Below are 16,699 nucleotides of genomic sequence, written 5' to 3'. Positions count from 1 at the left end.
ACAGCAAATGAGGAGAGAGCGAAAGGGGGAAGGATCGGCAAAGGACCTTGGGTCAGAATCGAACCAGGGTCGCCGGCGTAATGGAAACCTGGCAGTGGAAGTTGGACACTTATGCCTCTTTTCCACTACAGGTTTTCTGCACTGTGTCGAGCTGCAGTGGAAAAGAGCCTTCAGTTAACTGAAGTCCTATGGTATATGGTCTAAGTGTTGAATTGACTGTAATCTATGCTGGAACCAGCAGTCATATTTCATACACTGATTGATCCTGTGATATTATAATGTAATTGAGTCCATATTAACTTACAATCACAGTGATGTTAATCGGGGCATGAATAGAAAAAAGAGCTCAACTTTTGTGTATAAGAGATAAATTCTATTTGTAAAATGTGAATGCGAACATTCCTATAGTATCCCAGGAAATACTAACGTCCATTTTCCACATTGTCTGGGAGGAACAAACTCACACATAGGCCTAAAAACCTGCCAGCAGCACATTGAGATAAGCAAGTCCTTAATGCTTAATCACAGAACTCACATTGATGAAAGAAAAACAAAAAGGATAATTATAAATGGCCTAATATCAATTGTCGTTAATACCTTATTGCCGTATCACAGCTCAGTTGAGGAGGGAGGAGAAAGCACTGTCATTTCCTTAATGCTTTATCACAGAACTACAGTTGAGGACGATATTATTAGCCCCCCTCCTGAAATTAGACATTTCTCTTGATTTCTCAGTAAGAATGACCATTATTAACCATTTCTGTTATTCTGGAAACAAATACACTGATGGAGATAATGTTCAATGAGTTGAATTTGGATTTTTCTATTGTTACGATGAGTTTAAACAAAAAAGGGCAAAAATGACAAGGACAGAATTATTAGCCCCCTGATCATTAATAGTCAATATGGCGCCATTTATGAACCAAAACTGACAACAGGCTCTGATAAGTTGCTACCTAGGTTGGCACATGCCCCACTAGGGATTTTGGCCCATTTCTTCACTGCAAAGTGTTCTAGCTGGTCCATCGCATGGATGCTGAGCATAGACATTAACCACAGACTCTCAGTGGGATTGAGGACTGGACTATGAGCGGGTGATTCCAATATCATGGTTTTAGTGTCCTTGAAGAACCTCTGAACTAATCTAAATGTATGCTTTGGGTTTAAATGTTGTTGGAAGACCCAGCAATCCAGATTCAGACCCAGACTCCCTGTGTCTGAGGCTGAATAACAGACTAAACTTGATGCCTCACCACTATGTGTAACTGTGGAAACTGCTTAGCCTCATTAGACCAAAGAAGCATTGGACACCTGTCTAGATGATTGTTATTGACCTGGCCTCACCTGGAGGTTTTTTCCCCCCAAAGAAAGACAGTTGTTAGGGCTTGTCATCATATTGGGCTTTCGGGCCATCATCACAGAAGAAACCCTTTACTAAAGGCAGTGCATATCAGAGTGTTATTGAGCTTTGCCTGTGAACATTTGAAAGTCAAAAATGAGTTTTGAACGTCTCTGCTTTCATCTGATGATATTCAATTGCACCTGCTTTGATGCATGGATTCTGCTTCTGTCAGGTGAAGAAAGGGATAGGCCTTGAATTGTTATAAGATGGTTTCCACAATTAAACATGGTGGTGGATGCATCATTCTGTGGCAGCCTCAGCCACAGGAAACCTTGTTTGGGTGTACGGCACCATAAAAACTGAAAATTATGATAGAATGTGGAAAGTGACCTTGCAAAAATATGCTCATAGAGGGAGCTAAGATCTTCACTGGATCTTTCAATAATATAATAACACAAAACTTGCATCCAAAATAGTTCAAATGTTCTTCAAGGATACTAAAACCATGGTCATAGAGTGGTTCAGACCTCAATCCTTTAGATAGTATTCGAAGAGTGCTGAAAATGAATGCCCATCCTCAACATCCATGCAATTTGGACCAGCTTAACTATTTGCAATGAAAAAATTGGGCCAAAATCCCTGGTAGGACATGTGCCAACATAGTTAATAACTAACCAAAGTGCCTGGTGTCAATTTTTGTTCATAAATGGCACTGTATTGACTATTAATGATAAGGGGGCTAATAATTCTGTCCTTGCCATTTTTACACTTTTTGGTTAAAACTCATTGTGAAAATAGAAAAGTCCAAATTTAACTTATTGGATACTATCTCCATGGTGTATTTGTTTCCAGAATAACATACATTTATTAATAATGATCATTCTCAATGATCAATGAAGAGATATGTCTAATTTCAGGAGGGGGGCTAATAATATCGTCCTCAACTGTATGTCACACTGATGAAGGGAAAAAATGATTATTTCTTCAAAAATGTACAAATCGCCTCATTACGTCAATTGTCCTTAATGCGTTATCACAGCAAAGGAAGATACACGGTAAGATCTTATTGGGGGTTTTTTTAATCGCAGCAGTGGGCGCTGCCAGTGGCAGATCCATTTCAATGCCCCCATTCACATGCAGCAGCACAGCACAGCAGAGAGGGTTTGTTGGTGGGCACAGGCAGCCTCTTGGTCTCCATGGAAACTAGGCGTAAAGAGCAGAGGGCCCTGTGTGGCATTGTGCACTCGTAAACAGCGAGGGAGAGGGGAGGAGAGGAGAGGCGAGGAGAGGAGGGAGGGGGGAGAGGAGAGGGGAGGGGAGGAGAGGAGAGGAGGGAGGGAGGAGAGGAGAGGAGAGGAGAGGAGAGGAGAGGGGAGGGGAGGAGAGGAGAGGAGGGAGGGAGAAGAGGAGGACAGCAGTCAAGAAGAGGAGAGAGTGAGGTGAGAAGGAGGAGAGGTGAGGAGGGAGGACAGCAAGCAAGGAGGGAAGCAGGGAAGAGAGGAGAGGAGGCTGGGGAGGCGAGCAGAGGGGAGAGACGGAGGAGGGGAGGAGAGGAGAGCAGGGAGGGAGGAGGGCAGGCATTACAATATTTTTCAGCTGTGTAAGTGAAGAACAGCACAGGCACAGCTACACCATTCAACTAAACCGAGCCTCACTCTTTTCCCTCTTCTCTCTTCTCTGCTTAGCCTCTCCTTCTCTCTCTCGTTCTTGTTCTCGTTCTCGTACTCTCCCTCTCTCTCTCTCTCTCTCTCTCTCTCTCTCTCTCTCTCTGGGCAGATAAAAATCACTGCTTGCTTCAAACGCAATTATGAACGGTTCTGTGAACATGAAGGAAAATGGGGAAAGCAATTACAACTCATCTCAAACATCTCAAGGCTAGTGCAGGATGTCTCCCTCAGTAAAGTACAGGCTTTACAAGATGGCTTTCGCTTAGCCTACAAGTCCTTGACCAAAAACACCATTTCCGCAGAAGCAGAGAAACATGTCTTGTTTTTTTTCACCAGAAATGCTGATGACCGCAGGTCATCAACTCTTGGCATTTTAACACTGAAAGCCCATACATTTGTGCTGAGTGCTTTATTATGTAAGTAGATATTGTGTGTTATTATTAAAATATTCTGCACGTGGCCTACTGGTCTGTGATAAATATTTGGCAGAGTTTAAATACGAGCAGAATGCAAATAGTCCGCCATCCCTTTTAAATTGAATGGAGATGTGCATTTTGCTGTTGTTGTTGTTGTTGTTGTTGTTGTTGTTGCTTTTGTTTTGTTTTTAATTGGGCCTTGCCAGTGAACCCAGGCATGCAAGTCTCCTGACCAAACTAACTGCACATAAACCCTCTCCCCTGAGAGATAAAATCCCACTAGTGAGATGATATCATTTTCATTGCCATGCACATCATTACTACAGTAGCATCTATTATGAGTTCCAAGTCTGTAGGCTATTGCGTTCAGGTGGACTACAGTAATATAATATGGTGCTGTTTCAGGTTTATTAGTCATTTGACCAAACAATTCAGAACTCAATTACACCAGGATCTATTGAAAAAATCTTTCAGGATGATAGTGACTTTACAGAGAAGGCAACTGACACGTGTACAGATTCAATAGTACATAGGCTAGTGAAATTCATCTGTGATCAGTAACCGGTAGCCTATTCATCATGCTATATCCAGATGGACATAAATACTCATCCTTTTTCATCTGCAGCCGCAATACAAGATGAACTAATAGCACAGACTTGTAGTGATCTCTTGTGGCTTGAAGGTGTAATTGCAGAACATGTCTATGCTTCCTTTGGTTTACACCGACCGCTTCATAATGGGAGGCAAACACACAGCAGGTCTAGAATGGTAGCACTAAACCACTGACTTGTATAGTATAATATATTAGTTATAATAGAAGTTATAATAGAAGTCTGTGCACTACTAAAGCGTCTGTGAGGCAACTGCTCCCTTTCCCAGCTTTGTCTCATGAATACCTGCAATAACTCACATTTTATATTTATTTATTATCTGTTATCACAAATATTACTGCAAATCTTGAAGTTTAACACAGTGTTAATAATGAATGTGGTGCACACATGGTATAAAAGTCATAACATAAGCATTTTTTCCCACCAGGCCGGGTCATGTAAGCCTTCATGTCTTTTTTTCCCTCAATGTAGGCCTAGTTCTAGGACGGCCAGACCATACCATACGTTTTTGCACCATTGGATTTATTCTCCCTGCCACAAGATGGCAACACACACTTTTAGTGTCTCTCTTCCATAACCAATGCTACTACTTCTCTGTTATTGGAAATGAATGCTGGCAGCAGTTGTCTGTGCAGTAACTATTTCGTGGGAAGTACATTGTGTCATACTCTTACTTTCAGCAACATTTCTTTTTTTAAATGTAATGAACACTCCGCTTAGATAAGAGGACGCGGTTAATGTTACTGTCGTTGCCAAAGGTCTGTTTCGTGAGGCGTAGAGCTACAAGGACATACTGTCCAGGGTTATCTTGCTGGCTAGTTAGCTTGGCAATAAACATACACCTAAATATTAGCCAACATGCAAATACGTTTGGCATAACAGTTCTTTATGCTCCCTGTGTCAACAGGGTCCTGAGGTCAGCTTAACCTTTATGGACACCCTCTAAGTCTGGTGTTAATGTGTCCAACATGACTCTACCAGCTTTGCAAAACACAGGAGTATTCTTTCGGAGGATACTCGCCCAGTTCCCTCAGGACATCAGTCTAGCGTTTGCTTATGGATCTGGTGTGTTCAAACAACAGGGAACGTCTCAAGGTCAAATGGGGGTAAGTCGCGATAAATGCAAACCGTTTCCATTGGCCTGGTACATTTTCAGGGTCTCCGTATTGTGTATTTTTGACTTGAGACAATTTGACATTTTACTTGGTAAGTAGGCTACTACCATCATGCTGCACAATGTCTGTGTTTATTTTGTTCATAGCTGTATGCCAAGTGCTTGTCTCTACAGTATATCTACAATGTAGATCACTAATAATAATAATAATAATAATAATAAACACTGATCCGACCTTTACATTAGTGTCTTGATTGATGTAAAGGTTGGGTCAATGTTTTTTTTTAATAGTTAGCCCACTTCTCTGTCTGAATGCCCTACATTGCTCATGCATAGGCCAATGTTGTTTTCTCTTTCAGAAAAACATGCTTGACTTTGTGTTCGCTGTGGACGACCCCGTCACCTGGCACACCATGAACCTGATGCAGAATCGAAAGCACTATTCTTTCCTCAAGCACTTGGGCCCAAAACAGATCACCACCATCCAGAATGACTATGGAGCTGGAGTCTACTATAACACGCTGGTGCCCGTTGATGGCAGGGTAGGACCTTCTACTGGGTCTAACAGTCGTTTTGTAAACTGTTTTTTTCTTACACAGTTTGAGCATGCAATCTAAATAGTCAGGGAGGTGATCTTTGGATCATATTGTTGCAGGTTCCAATCCCACCATGGTCATTTGGAAACCATGGTTGAAGTGCCATTGTAAACAAGCTGTCACCAATACCCTATACGCTGGGCCTGTAATAACTGCTTGTCACTTGGGATAAAAGGGTCAACTAAGTGTAATTTATGTCCCCTTGCCTGACTTGTGAGTTTTCGACATAGGCCAGATATATGGTTACTAGTGTTCCTATAATGAATATAATTTTTACAGTTAAATGACGGTCTATTAACCTTTTTTGTTTGCACAGACGGTGCATTTTAAGCGCTTACCCGATTGTGGAGGCGGCATGTCTGTTTCATGTTGTCATGGACCCATTCATACCATTTCACTGATGTGAAACCACTTGGTGTTCTTGCAGCTTATAAAGTACGGGGTCATCAGCACTGCAACGTTGATTGAGGATCTCATGCATTGGAAGACTATGTACATTGCTGGGAGATTACACAAACCGGTAAGTGGTTGCCAAATAAATCACTCTCTTCATGAGTCACACTAATTACTTATATTCTCATCATTAGCATCATTTCTGAAGTTGCTAAATACTTATGCCTTTTTTTAACTTTTTGTCTTCACATCTGTCACTGTCTGGCCACTGTGCTCAACATACATCATTCTGTTGCATTTAAAAAGCAGGTTACTTGAAGACGTCAAGTTGACGTCTATTGCAGCAAAGTGGGAGTGGGTTCCTCACAGCTCCAGAGCATACCTCTGCACACACGAAATGGCATTAGCACCTGGCTTTACGTCATCACACTTAGCTGTTAACACCTGCTGGGCATTGCTGCCTGTCGCACCTCCTCCGGTGCCCATGGGTCAGCGAGAGAAAATAAGACTTGTGACACAAACCTCTTTATTGTATCTATTACTAGACAAACATAGGGAAAACACATTCATAATGCATGCACAGGAGGTGCCTTCCTCAACCACCTTCGCAGGTAGCTGTAGCCCTACGCCAGAAGCAGATGTCGTCAGGTGGTGTCCAGCCTTCTCTGCGGTGTTTCGGCCCTGAACCACAACACCGCCAACTCCAGCCGGTGGGCCGACAATGAGTGGCCAGTCTCACTGCTCATCTGCTCCTGGCGTACAGCTCACACCAACAATACATATGTTCCATACATTTGATAAAAATAATAAATAACAGGAAAATAAGGCAGTTGAGCTGTTTGGTGTTCGTTGGCTGCTGGCTTTAACCCCTTCCTAGCAACTGTGCTCGGTTGCGTTGGTTGCTGGGGCGGCAACAGTGTTGAGTGAAAGGTGCCGAATGCTTACTGACGAGTTGTTTGTGAGGCAGTTGAGCTGTTTGGTGTTCGTTGGCTGCTGTCTTTAACCCCTTCCAAGCAGCTGTGCTCGGGTGAATTGGTTGCGGGGGCAGCAACAGTGTTGAGTGAAGTGCCGAATGCACAAGGCGGTTGGGAGATAGGCTTGCTGTTCCCTGCAGCTGCTGTCTGGGGGTTAGGTGTTCTTCCCCCAGTTTCTGTCCTTCCTCCTCAGCATGTATTGATTTGTTATAAAATAAAATAAAGCCCCTTGTCCTATTCACGATCTTTAAAAAAAAAAATGTTTTGGGGTCTGTTTATGCCTGCCTTTATTTGATACCAGTGTTTCCCATACATTGAGGAAACTATGGCGGCCCGCCATAGTTTAAATTTGGCAGCCATAGTTTACGAAAATGTAAAAAAAAAAAAAAAAAAAAAAAAATTACTTTTTTTTTTTTTTTTAACGATATCCGTTTTTGTTAAAAACGATTTGAATTACGATTTTGAATTTCCTTCGCATTTTCCTCCTGGAGTAAATACATCCTATAGACTCTGTATTGGTTAGATCAGTAGTCCCACGGTAACACGGAATGAGGGGAAAGCATTAGGAAGTGACCGTAAGGGTATTACAGTTGATTCATGTGTGCACACGTGTAACATCGGGTGAGTAACAGAACATGTGCGCAACGATGCGTTATGACACGCCGATGATATGCGAGGATCTTCGTCCAAATCGCTAGTCGCATGCATCATCGCTAACTGCGTTTACATCGCGTGCCGCGTGTAAGGGAAATGTTAGTTGTTGACATGTATGGAATTCACTTCAATTTGTGTTCAGTTGTGGACAAAACGATTGGCCAAACTCACAATAGAAAGCCTTTGCTGTGCTACTGTCCCAGAGAGCTGAAAAAAAACCTTCATAGAAGAAGTCACACTTAACAGGGGTGTTAACCAATGAGTTCTCTCATTGCTCTCTCTCTCTCTCATTGCTCTCTCTCTCTCTCTCTCTCTCTCTCTCTCATTGCTCTCTCTCTCTCTCTCTCTCTCTCTCTCTCTCTCTCTCTCTCTCTCTCTCTCTCTCTCTCTCTCTCTCTCTCTCTCTCTCTCTCATAGTAGCCTACTATTTACCCATAACAAATGGTGAATTTCTGAGCCCTTTTTAATTTGTAGCCTATACCACTGAAGGCATGATAATGCTTCATCATATTTATAAATAGGGCCTATGTGCCTTTTATATACCAAATGTTTATCATTTTGAAATTGTTTCAGTTGTTTATGACTTGTGTATGACTGAAATTATCTCTGCATACTATCAGTGCTGCATTGCTTTGTAAAGATAGGCTATTCAACACACTTTAAAAACACACTGAAAAGATACGGCGATAGTAGCCTATTAAAAACATTTTGTTCATAATAATGGTGATTAATAAATGGTGGTCTTAAATTTTCATACTGACATCCTTGAATTTGACTTGGTAGATCACGGCAGACCATCAACTTCAAAAGTAGATCTTGGTTAAAAAAAAAGGTTGGGCACCCCTGCTATAGAGAGAACCACAAGTGCTTGAAAGACAGGGATCAAAAGCCTAGTCAAGTTGTTGTAGTTTACTTGGGTTTGGGAGCAATATAAAAAACCTTCAGAGAAGGGACAGTTGGGATGAGTTTACTAACACTCCCTAGGCTTTGTTTTACAGTTGTAATGAGTTTGGTGACAGACCTTCATTGACACAGCAGAGGAGACATCGGGCTGCATATAGAAATGAATGTGTAATGAATGTGAATATAGACATAAATGTGTAATATGTTGTTCAGCCCTTTTAATGGGAGGAATTTGGAAAAAAACTTGCCCTGTGACCAGCACCCCTTCATGTAGAATGTGTACGCCTACAGATATGTGTGGGGGAAAAGGCATAGCCTACCCTCTAAGACCCTTTTTGTCTATGCGTTAACAATTTCAGAGTGCTCTTAAATTCTTATCTCTGCTCCTATTTTGTTTTTTTTTATTGTTTCCCAGACCCCTGCATGAGGGACGAATGAAACTGTGTTGTAAACAGAAATTATTCACTGTACTGCATTTTTTGACAATGACAATGTACTACTATTATACAAGTCATGGGTAAAATCTTATGTAGCCTTATTTCTCAAAATATAAATGGCTGAAATATAGGCCCAGGCCTACAGTTTCTCCATGCGCCAATGTCATACTGTAGTCATTGTTTTGCCGTTTTGCATTTACGCTGCAAGAATACACCCCCCCCCCCCCCCCCCCCCCAAAAAAGGCCCGTGTGAGAAGCCCCCCCCCCCCCACCCCCCACCCCCACCCCGGACAAAATAAACCCCGGCTCCCCCCATAGTTTCCAAAATTTCTGTGGGAAACACTGGTGACAGTGAAGGGATGACTGGAAACGAGTGTGAGAGAATGATGGTAGGGCTGGGAAATGAGGCCGGACTCAAGCCTGGGTCCAACCCTGGGCCAAATGTGTCAGACTAAGCATTCTGCTTCACAGCAACCCCCCTATTCACTATCTTTGGTAGAGTCAGCCAGCATTGACACCAGGTTCATCGCCAACTTGCTGCATCCGGTTGCATTTCCATTCATTAACATTAGATTGCATCACGTCCCTCTGCCCTGAACTGTGGTCTCACGTGCATTGCGTTGGATACATTGGCTCAATGCAGTAACCAATGCAATCATATGCACTTGTTGTCATCATTAGCTCCTGCGCGAAACACACCCATTCTCGTGCATCAAGCCCTGCTGGTGTATGAATGCGGCGTGACATCTCTGTTCTTCCTTGTCTTATCTTACCCATCTTTTGATTGACTGTCTGTCTGGCTGGCTGTGTCCAGGTGCGCATCCTGCTGCAGGGGGATGATGGGAAGCTGCGAGCGGCGTTGCTAGGCAACCTGAAGAGTGCTGTCACCGCCTCCTTCCTCATGCTGCCTGAGAGCTTCTCAGAGGAGGACCTCTTCCTGCAGATCGCTGGACTGTCCTACTGCGGTGAGTGGGGCAATAATATAGCACAGAAGGCACATAGTAGACAGATAACCTGTTCAGCCTTTTGTGCCATGCCATGTATGTAACATAACCGAGCACCCCTTGAGCTACAGATTTGGAACATGTTTTCAAATGACTGCAATTTTACAGCAATGCCTTTTAACCCATTCATGCTTAAAGCACCAGGAAAAAAATGCCTGTTGAATGCCTTAGCCCTTTTTGGGAAAAGCTGCCCTCAGCCTATAAAAAACGTAATATCTCTTCTTTCATGTTTTATGTGCTTCAGAAGCTAAGACCCACATCTTGCATTAGAATGTGTTCATTCAGCTCTAACATACCAACATTCTTGATAAATATGTCAAATCTCATGAGCCTGAATGCTGCGTCATGCAGCTCCAGGCACCAGGTAAACGTTGCACAGCTTAATTGTTAACATCCAGCATCAATGGGTTAGATAATGTCCTGGGCGTGCCTGTCCATCTTTCCCCAAAGGTGATTTTAGGATGGTGATTGGGGAGGACAAGTCCAAAGTGACCAACCTGGTGAAGGACAGTGTGCCAACCTTCAGGACCTTATACAGCAACATCCTGCAGGAGTGTCCACAGGTGGTCTACAAGCCCCAGCAGGGCAGGCTAGAGGTACAGCATAGCCCCATCCTCACTTTGGCCCAGAACCATTAGGGGATCTTGCTGGACTGATAGTCCAGGGGTGAATTTCTCAAAACCAAAGTTGCTTACTACTTTAGCTACTTTGTTGTTTTCAATGCATTTTCCCATTGGCAACTACCGAAGTTGCTAACAGGCTAACCACTTCTCTTTTGAGAAACTTACCCCAGATTTGTATGGTTGTTAGCCAATTAGCCACTAGCTAATTAACTACTAGGGTAGTTGCCAGTGGGTAATTGCATTGCAACCATCAAAAAAGCTAATGTAGTTAGCAACTTCAGTTTGGAGAAAGCTGTGGTTTTATGTTTTTTTTTGGATACAGTCCGGGTTAGCACCCAAACATCCCTTTCAGAGTATTCAGACATCTTCCTCTTGCATCCACAGTTAATCCTGTTGGATGTGGTTCATCCTTCTTGGTGGTATGCAGACATAACCTCGGATATCGTGGCTCTAGATACGTCACAAAGACTTGCTGTCTCGGTCAAAGATGCTACAGTTACACGTGCACCAAGAATTTCTCCTTTTGAACTCTGATATGTCACCCATAATGTTTTGTGCATTGCAAAATGTTGAGCAAAACTGTGCTCTTACCCTGCTAATTTAACATTCACACTTCACTTTACTGGTGCAATGTGCAATTAATAAAGATTGGCCGACAGGCTGATCCATTTGAGCCAGGAAACTTTCCACACTAAAATGACAGGTGTTTCCATTATTTTGTTCAACCCCTGTATGTCTTCATTTGTTCCCACCCCATAACGGGCCAAATGTTTGCCATGCCAAGGCGGGATCTGGCCCGCGGTCCGCCATTTGGAGACCACTAAACAAGGGGATCACTGTACATTCAGTTTACCATATTTCCCTCACCAAGTGTCACCCTTTGCTCTGACCTGACTCTCCCAGGTGGACAAGAGTCCGGAGGGCCAGTTTTTGCAGCTGATGGCTCTGCCCCGCACCCTGCAGCAGCAGATCACGCGGCTGGTGGACCCCCCGGGGAAGAACCGCGACGTGGAGGAGATCCTGCTGCAGGTCGCACAGGACCCCGACTGTGGAGCCGTCGTGCAGCAAGGTGAGAATAGGGGCAGGTTTAACCCCTTACTCTGTGGACGGTGGTCGCTAAGGTGGTAGAGGAGCCGTTTGGCCCACTCTGCCTGACCTCATCAATTTATCCTTGAGCAAGATACTTAACCCCAAGTTGCTCCTGGTGGCAGGGTGGTACCCTGCGTGGCAGCCACTGCCACCTGTGTGTGAATATGAGTGTGAATGGGTGAATGTGAGGCATACAATGTAAAGTAGAGGTGCTCCGATCACCATTTTTTTGGCCCGATCACCGATACCGATCACCAAAAATCTTTATCTGCCGATCACCGATCATTGCCGATTATTTCCTATTTTTTTTAATAGCCTATTAATTATCCTTATTGAATACCATTTCTGCCCATAAACCAATCAATCTTAATTTGCACATGTCGCTTTCACAATGTAGGCCTATTATTAGGCTATTATTATTATTATTATCATTATTATTATTAGGCCATTATTATTATTATTATCTTGCAGCTCTTTCAGACTAGTGTTGGTAATATAGCCTACAAGTAAGTCTACAGTATTAATCAATTTATAAGTTATTGCATATAATTACTAAACTATTTAAGATTGAATTGAAGCTCAGACACCTGGATCTCAGTCTCCTGTCTTCTGCATACGAGAAAAAACCCTGTCGCTTTAAATGAGCAGCCTCGTGAGGAGAGCCCCTCCCCTCTCTGTCACTCACTGTGCACAGCTGCAGTGCTCCGCGACCGGTCTGACTCTCTCCCCTCACCTGTCGCCGTTTGGCGTTTCAGCGACTATCAAACTAATCGACTGACTGTCAATTACAACTTTGAAAACAATAACGTTGGCATGCTTGTGCGGACAACGTGAACTTGTCGCGTGCTGACCGAGGCAACTACACAGGTTATAACGTAACATGGCTAACTGGAGAGAAGTAGTCTATCGCAAATTACATTGTGACTGAAACACTTGAGATTCTACACACAACAAGAAAAAAAAACTTCACTTGAAGGAACAGGCAACACGCACAACACAGCGTGTCTGCGAGGAAAGCTCTTTCTCTGTAACACTGTCATAGATTGTAGAACTCCCTGCACAGACTCATTGAGTTTCACCGTCCACTCTCCCTCTGCACTGTTTGGTGTTGCAGGGACTACAAACTAATGACCTGGCTGTGCATTAGGCTACAACTTTGAAAACAATACCGTTGATGATTGTTTTGGAAACGTTTAGTTGTTGCGTGCTGACAGGCTGTAACTCAAAATAGCGAACATGGCGAGACACGTCATTCGCAAATTACAAGCGTCATGTAAACGGCGCATGGATCGGAAAATCAGATCATTGTTGATGCCGATATGATTATAAATGGTGAAAATGAAGGAGGGAATTCCAAAAAGTTAAAGACAAGTAAAGATGCCTTATTTTGGTGCAGCAGCTGTGCAGAGCCAGCACCTAGGCTACATGCAGGCAGCGCCAGGTGTAAAGGCAAAATGGTTGCGTGAGGAATTTAATATCTCTGGATCGGTTTTTTGATCGGCACATTTTTCCGATCACCGATCAGGCTATTTTTGGCCATTATCTGCAGATCATGATCGGCTGCCGAGCAATCGGAGCACCTCTAATGTAAAGCGCTTTGAGTGCTCGAAGGAGTGGAAAGGCGCTATATAAATGCAGTCTATTAACAAATGCAGTCCATTACTCTGGGAACAGACAGCAGCCGCTGAAAGCGTGGAAAGCGTTATATGTAATTGACCTTGTATGGAAGAGCAAGCAGCAGAAGTGGTGGAGGCTGCAAAAGGGATTTTTTTTGGGTCTTTTTTACGACTTTATTTGACAGGACAGTTTGAGAGGTGGACAGGATGCGAATGGGGAGAGAGATGGTGATGGGTTGGCAAAGGACCTGGGCTGGGAATCGAATCCGGGTCGGCCGCATAGCAGACGAGTGCCCTTGGTTGGCCACAGCAGGGCCTGCAAAAGCGATTCTAGCATTGAAGGCATGCAGGTTTTTGTTGCAAACATGAAATCTGTTCAGACCAGTAAATACAGGTAAAACTAAAGACTTAATTACTTCATTTTGCTCTGATTTTATTTTGATTTATTACAGAAGTCGAGAAATACAGAAGCGAGTTATTCATCTGTTTTGTAATGATAGTTAGGTCACACTTGGTGACTCACTGCTGTTTTGACTTTAAGATGTTTTTCCAGTGAACCGTTTTTTTTCCCTGTAAGATGTTATTGTAGTGAACTGTTTTGGCTGATCACTCATTGAGGTGCAATGTTGTGTTGAGTGTACTCACTGAACCGGCTAACCCAGGTATGACTGTGCTGGCCCTGATGTTTTGTTCTTCTAGGACAACTTCACTGCCTCGCCTTTTAACCCATTGCATGTCACCTGATGAAAACAAAAGGGCTTCATGCTCCACACATCTGGGGCCTATACTACAAAGCTGGTTCAGGATAAGTTGAGGTTAAGTTAAGAGGTAAATCATCTAATAGAAGAGCTTTTCTTCAGAAAATGAGGACTCCAGGCTCTTCTATTAGATGATTTACCTCTTAACTTAACCTGAACTTATCCTGAACCAGCTTTGTAGTATAGGCCCCAGATCTGTTTCCCGGTTACAGCTGTGTTGAGGTTGCTGCAGTGTACATGTACACAGTATGGGAAATGGTAAATGGACTTTTTATATTATATAGCGCCTTTCCCCTCCTTCAAGCACTAAAACCGCTGCCCCATGTTGCTGGTGTGAGTTCTGTAGGGCTTGATGCAGTGTCTGTGTGGTACCTTTTGTTGCCAGTCAGAGCTGTTTAAAGGTTGCTACCAGAGAGACTGGATAATACTCATAGAATCTCCGTTGCTACTGTGTACATGCTAGTCAGCTGTGTACAGCTGCAGTAATGAAAGTGAAGGCCCAACTGGGAAACTCCCATTGTCATTGTGACACAACACTCCAGAGCACACAGTGCTCACTGCACACAACAAAATTGCATTCATGCCTCACCCGTGCAAGGGGCCTGCCCCAAATGCCACCCCAAGGAAGCAATGTGTCGGGACGGTACCATGCTCAGGGTACCTCAGTCATGGAAGAGCATGGGGGAGAGCACTAGATTATAACTCCCTCCACCAACCTGGCGGTTGCTTACCTATGACTGCCCTTATCATGTTGCCATTCTGAGTTGTGATCGCAGCAGTGTATTTATTGTATGTTACCACTTGCCAGTCAAAGTTATGTAAAGGTTGCTGAGTGTGTATTCTCTTGCCAGGAAGAACTGTGCTGATCTTGTTCCAGTGTATGGGCTGCTTAGGATGACTGTCTGCGGGTAAAAAGGGTATTTGGGCAGGTTTTTCTGCAGATAGAAATCAATGGAATTTAGCTCAAATTGGGCGGGATGTAGTGCTTCCAGGCCGGTTTTGGGCATTGTTTTTTGGGCTGGAAATCTTCAGTCTCATCTGGCAACCCTGAATGTGTCAGGAATGGGATAATGTGGTATGTGATTGTAAGCGTGAGTTCTATAGGTGAGGATGCCGTGAGTCTGACTTGCTTGTTCTTTTCCCACAGGGATTTCGTCTATAGTAAAGATCTCAAGCATAACACAGAGTGCCAAGGGCATAGGCACTGCTGGTAGGTCACATTTCATTATTTCATTTCATTTTTCACTCAATGTAACTGTTTCTTATAGTTTACGTAGCTATTAATGATGTTACAACTGGATGTAATAGTCATCTTTTGAGATTTATTATGAGATACTGTGATTATACTTATGTCCCTCTTCTCTACTATGAAGCTGTGGTTTATCTGGTTTATTTTTTTTATTTTTCAGGAGTATTAAAGACCACAAACTACAGTGTCAAAAAACTTAGGAAAATGTGGAAAGGTTGGAGGAGGAAGCCATCTTGATTTTTTTCCCTCTCATGCCATTTCCTTTTGTCTCCTCCTTGGACACTGTGCTCAGTGATCTTGTAATGACATTGAATCCAAGCTGTCCTAAACCGGCGCCTCACATGCCTCCCAAGTTTAGAAACGTACCCCTTTCATGATAATTTGACCTCAGGCCGGCCTGCACAGTGTAGATGTAGGCACGGATAAAGATACTAGACATTGATCTGAAATGATAAAAGGCTAACTCCACTTGTTCCCTCAGTAGCTAGTATGGCATGTTGGTGGCGACCCTGAGTGCACTATGTATGCTCCCCTGAAGGTACATTCACGTCCGTTAGTGGCTGTCATTAGAATGCCAATGATGCAACAAAGACGATGAGGATTTGATGTTCTCTTTCATTATTGGCACAAGGAACCAATCACCCAGTAAAGGAACGACAAGCAAAGCAGAAGTGTCAGCTTAACACCCAACAGAGGTTTCCTTTTTTTTTTGGCAGACTGGTTCTATGGATTAGCCTCCGTGTATAATTGGTATGAATAATATTATGTACATGTATTAACAATACATGTACATGTAATTGACATGTAATAAATTGTATCCAGTGACAAACTTGCATGAGCTGTCATGAGTTATATGTCGGATCACCTCAAATTAAGTTCGGTATAGTGGGGGCCTGAGTGTCTCTTATCCATCATCAGTTCTTTAGTCTAAGCCATCATAGGTATACTGAAGCCAATCATAAGTATGTGATTGATTTGTTACATGAGATTCATGGTTTATGAAAGCTTTGTCAAAACATTTGAATGTTCCAGGTCAGAGCTCTGAATTTTCTTCTAATAAAAGGCGAAAGAGTTGTCATCCACTGGAACTGTGTCAAAAACATACTGGTTGTTCTTTCTACTGTTCACGACTTGAAATGAAATAAAAATGCATTGTATTTATTCATAACTGTTGTGTATTTATGACTGAGTGTTTACAAGGTTAGTTGTTCATAAGTCTTTGGAGAGAGTTTTACTGTCACTGTACTGTACTG

At 43.1% G+C, this 16,699-nt stretch overlaps 1 protein-coding gene across 1 annotated transcript; it reads left to right on the top strand.

Moving 5' to 3' along the window:
• Window positions 1–4,643: 4,643 nt before the first annotated feature.
• Window positions 4,644–16,528, top strand: tamm41 (TAM41 mitochondrial translocator assembly and maintenance homolog). Its single transcript, XM_063216610.1, has 8 exons — window positions 4,644–5,142; window positions 5,510–5,692; window positions 6,174–6,266; window positions 9,922–10,072; window positions 10,562–10,707; window positions 11,638–11,803; window positions 15,345–15,407; window positions 15,607–16,528. Exons 1-8 carry the CDS (start codon window positions 5,005–5,007, stop codon window positions 15,681–15,683), a joined length of 1,017 nt encoding a protein of 338 aa, XP_063072680.1. The 5' UTR covers window positions 4,644–5,004; the 3' UTR covers window positions 15,684–16,528.
• Window positions 16,529–16,699: the final 171 nt, after the last annotated feature.

The sequence above is a fragment of the Engraulis encrasicolus genome, chromosome 14 (assembly GCF_034702125.1).
Source record: "Engraulis encrasicolus isolate BLACKSEA-1 chromosome 14, IST_EnEncr_1.0, whole genome shotgun sequence".
In the NCBI taxonomy this organism is placed as follows: Eukaryota; Metazoa; Chordata; class Actinopteri; order Clupeiformes; family Engraulidae; genus Engraulis; species Engraulis encrasicolus.
This window is presented reverse-complemented; position numbering and strand designations above follow the sequence as displayed.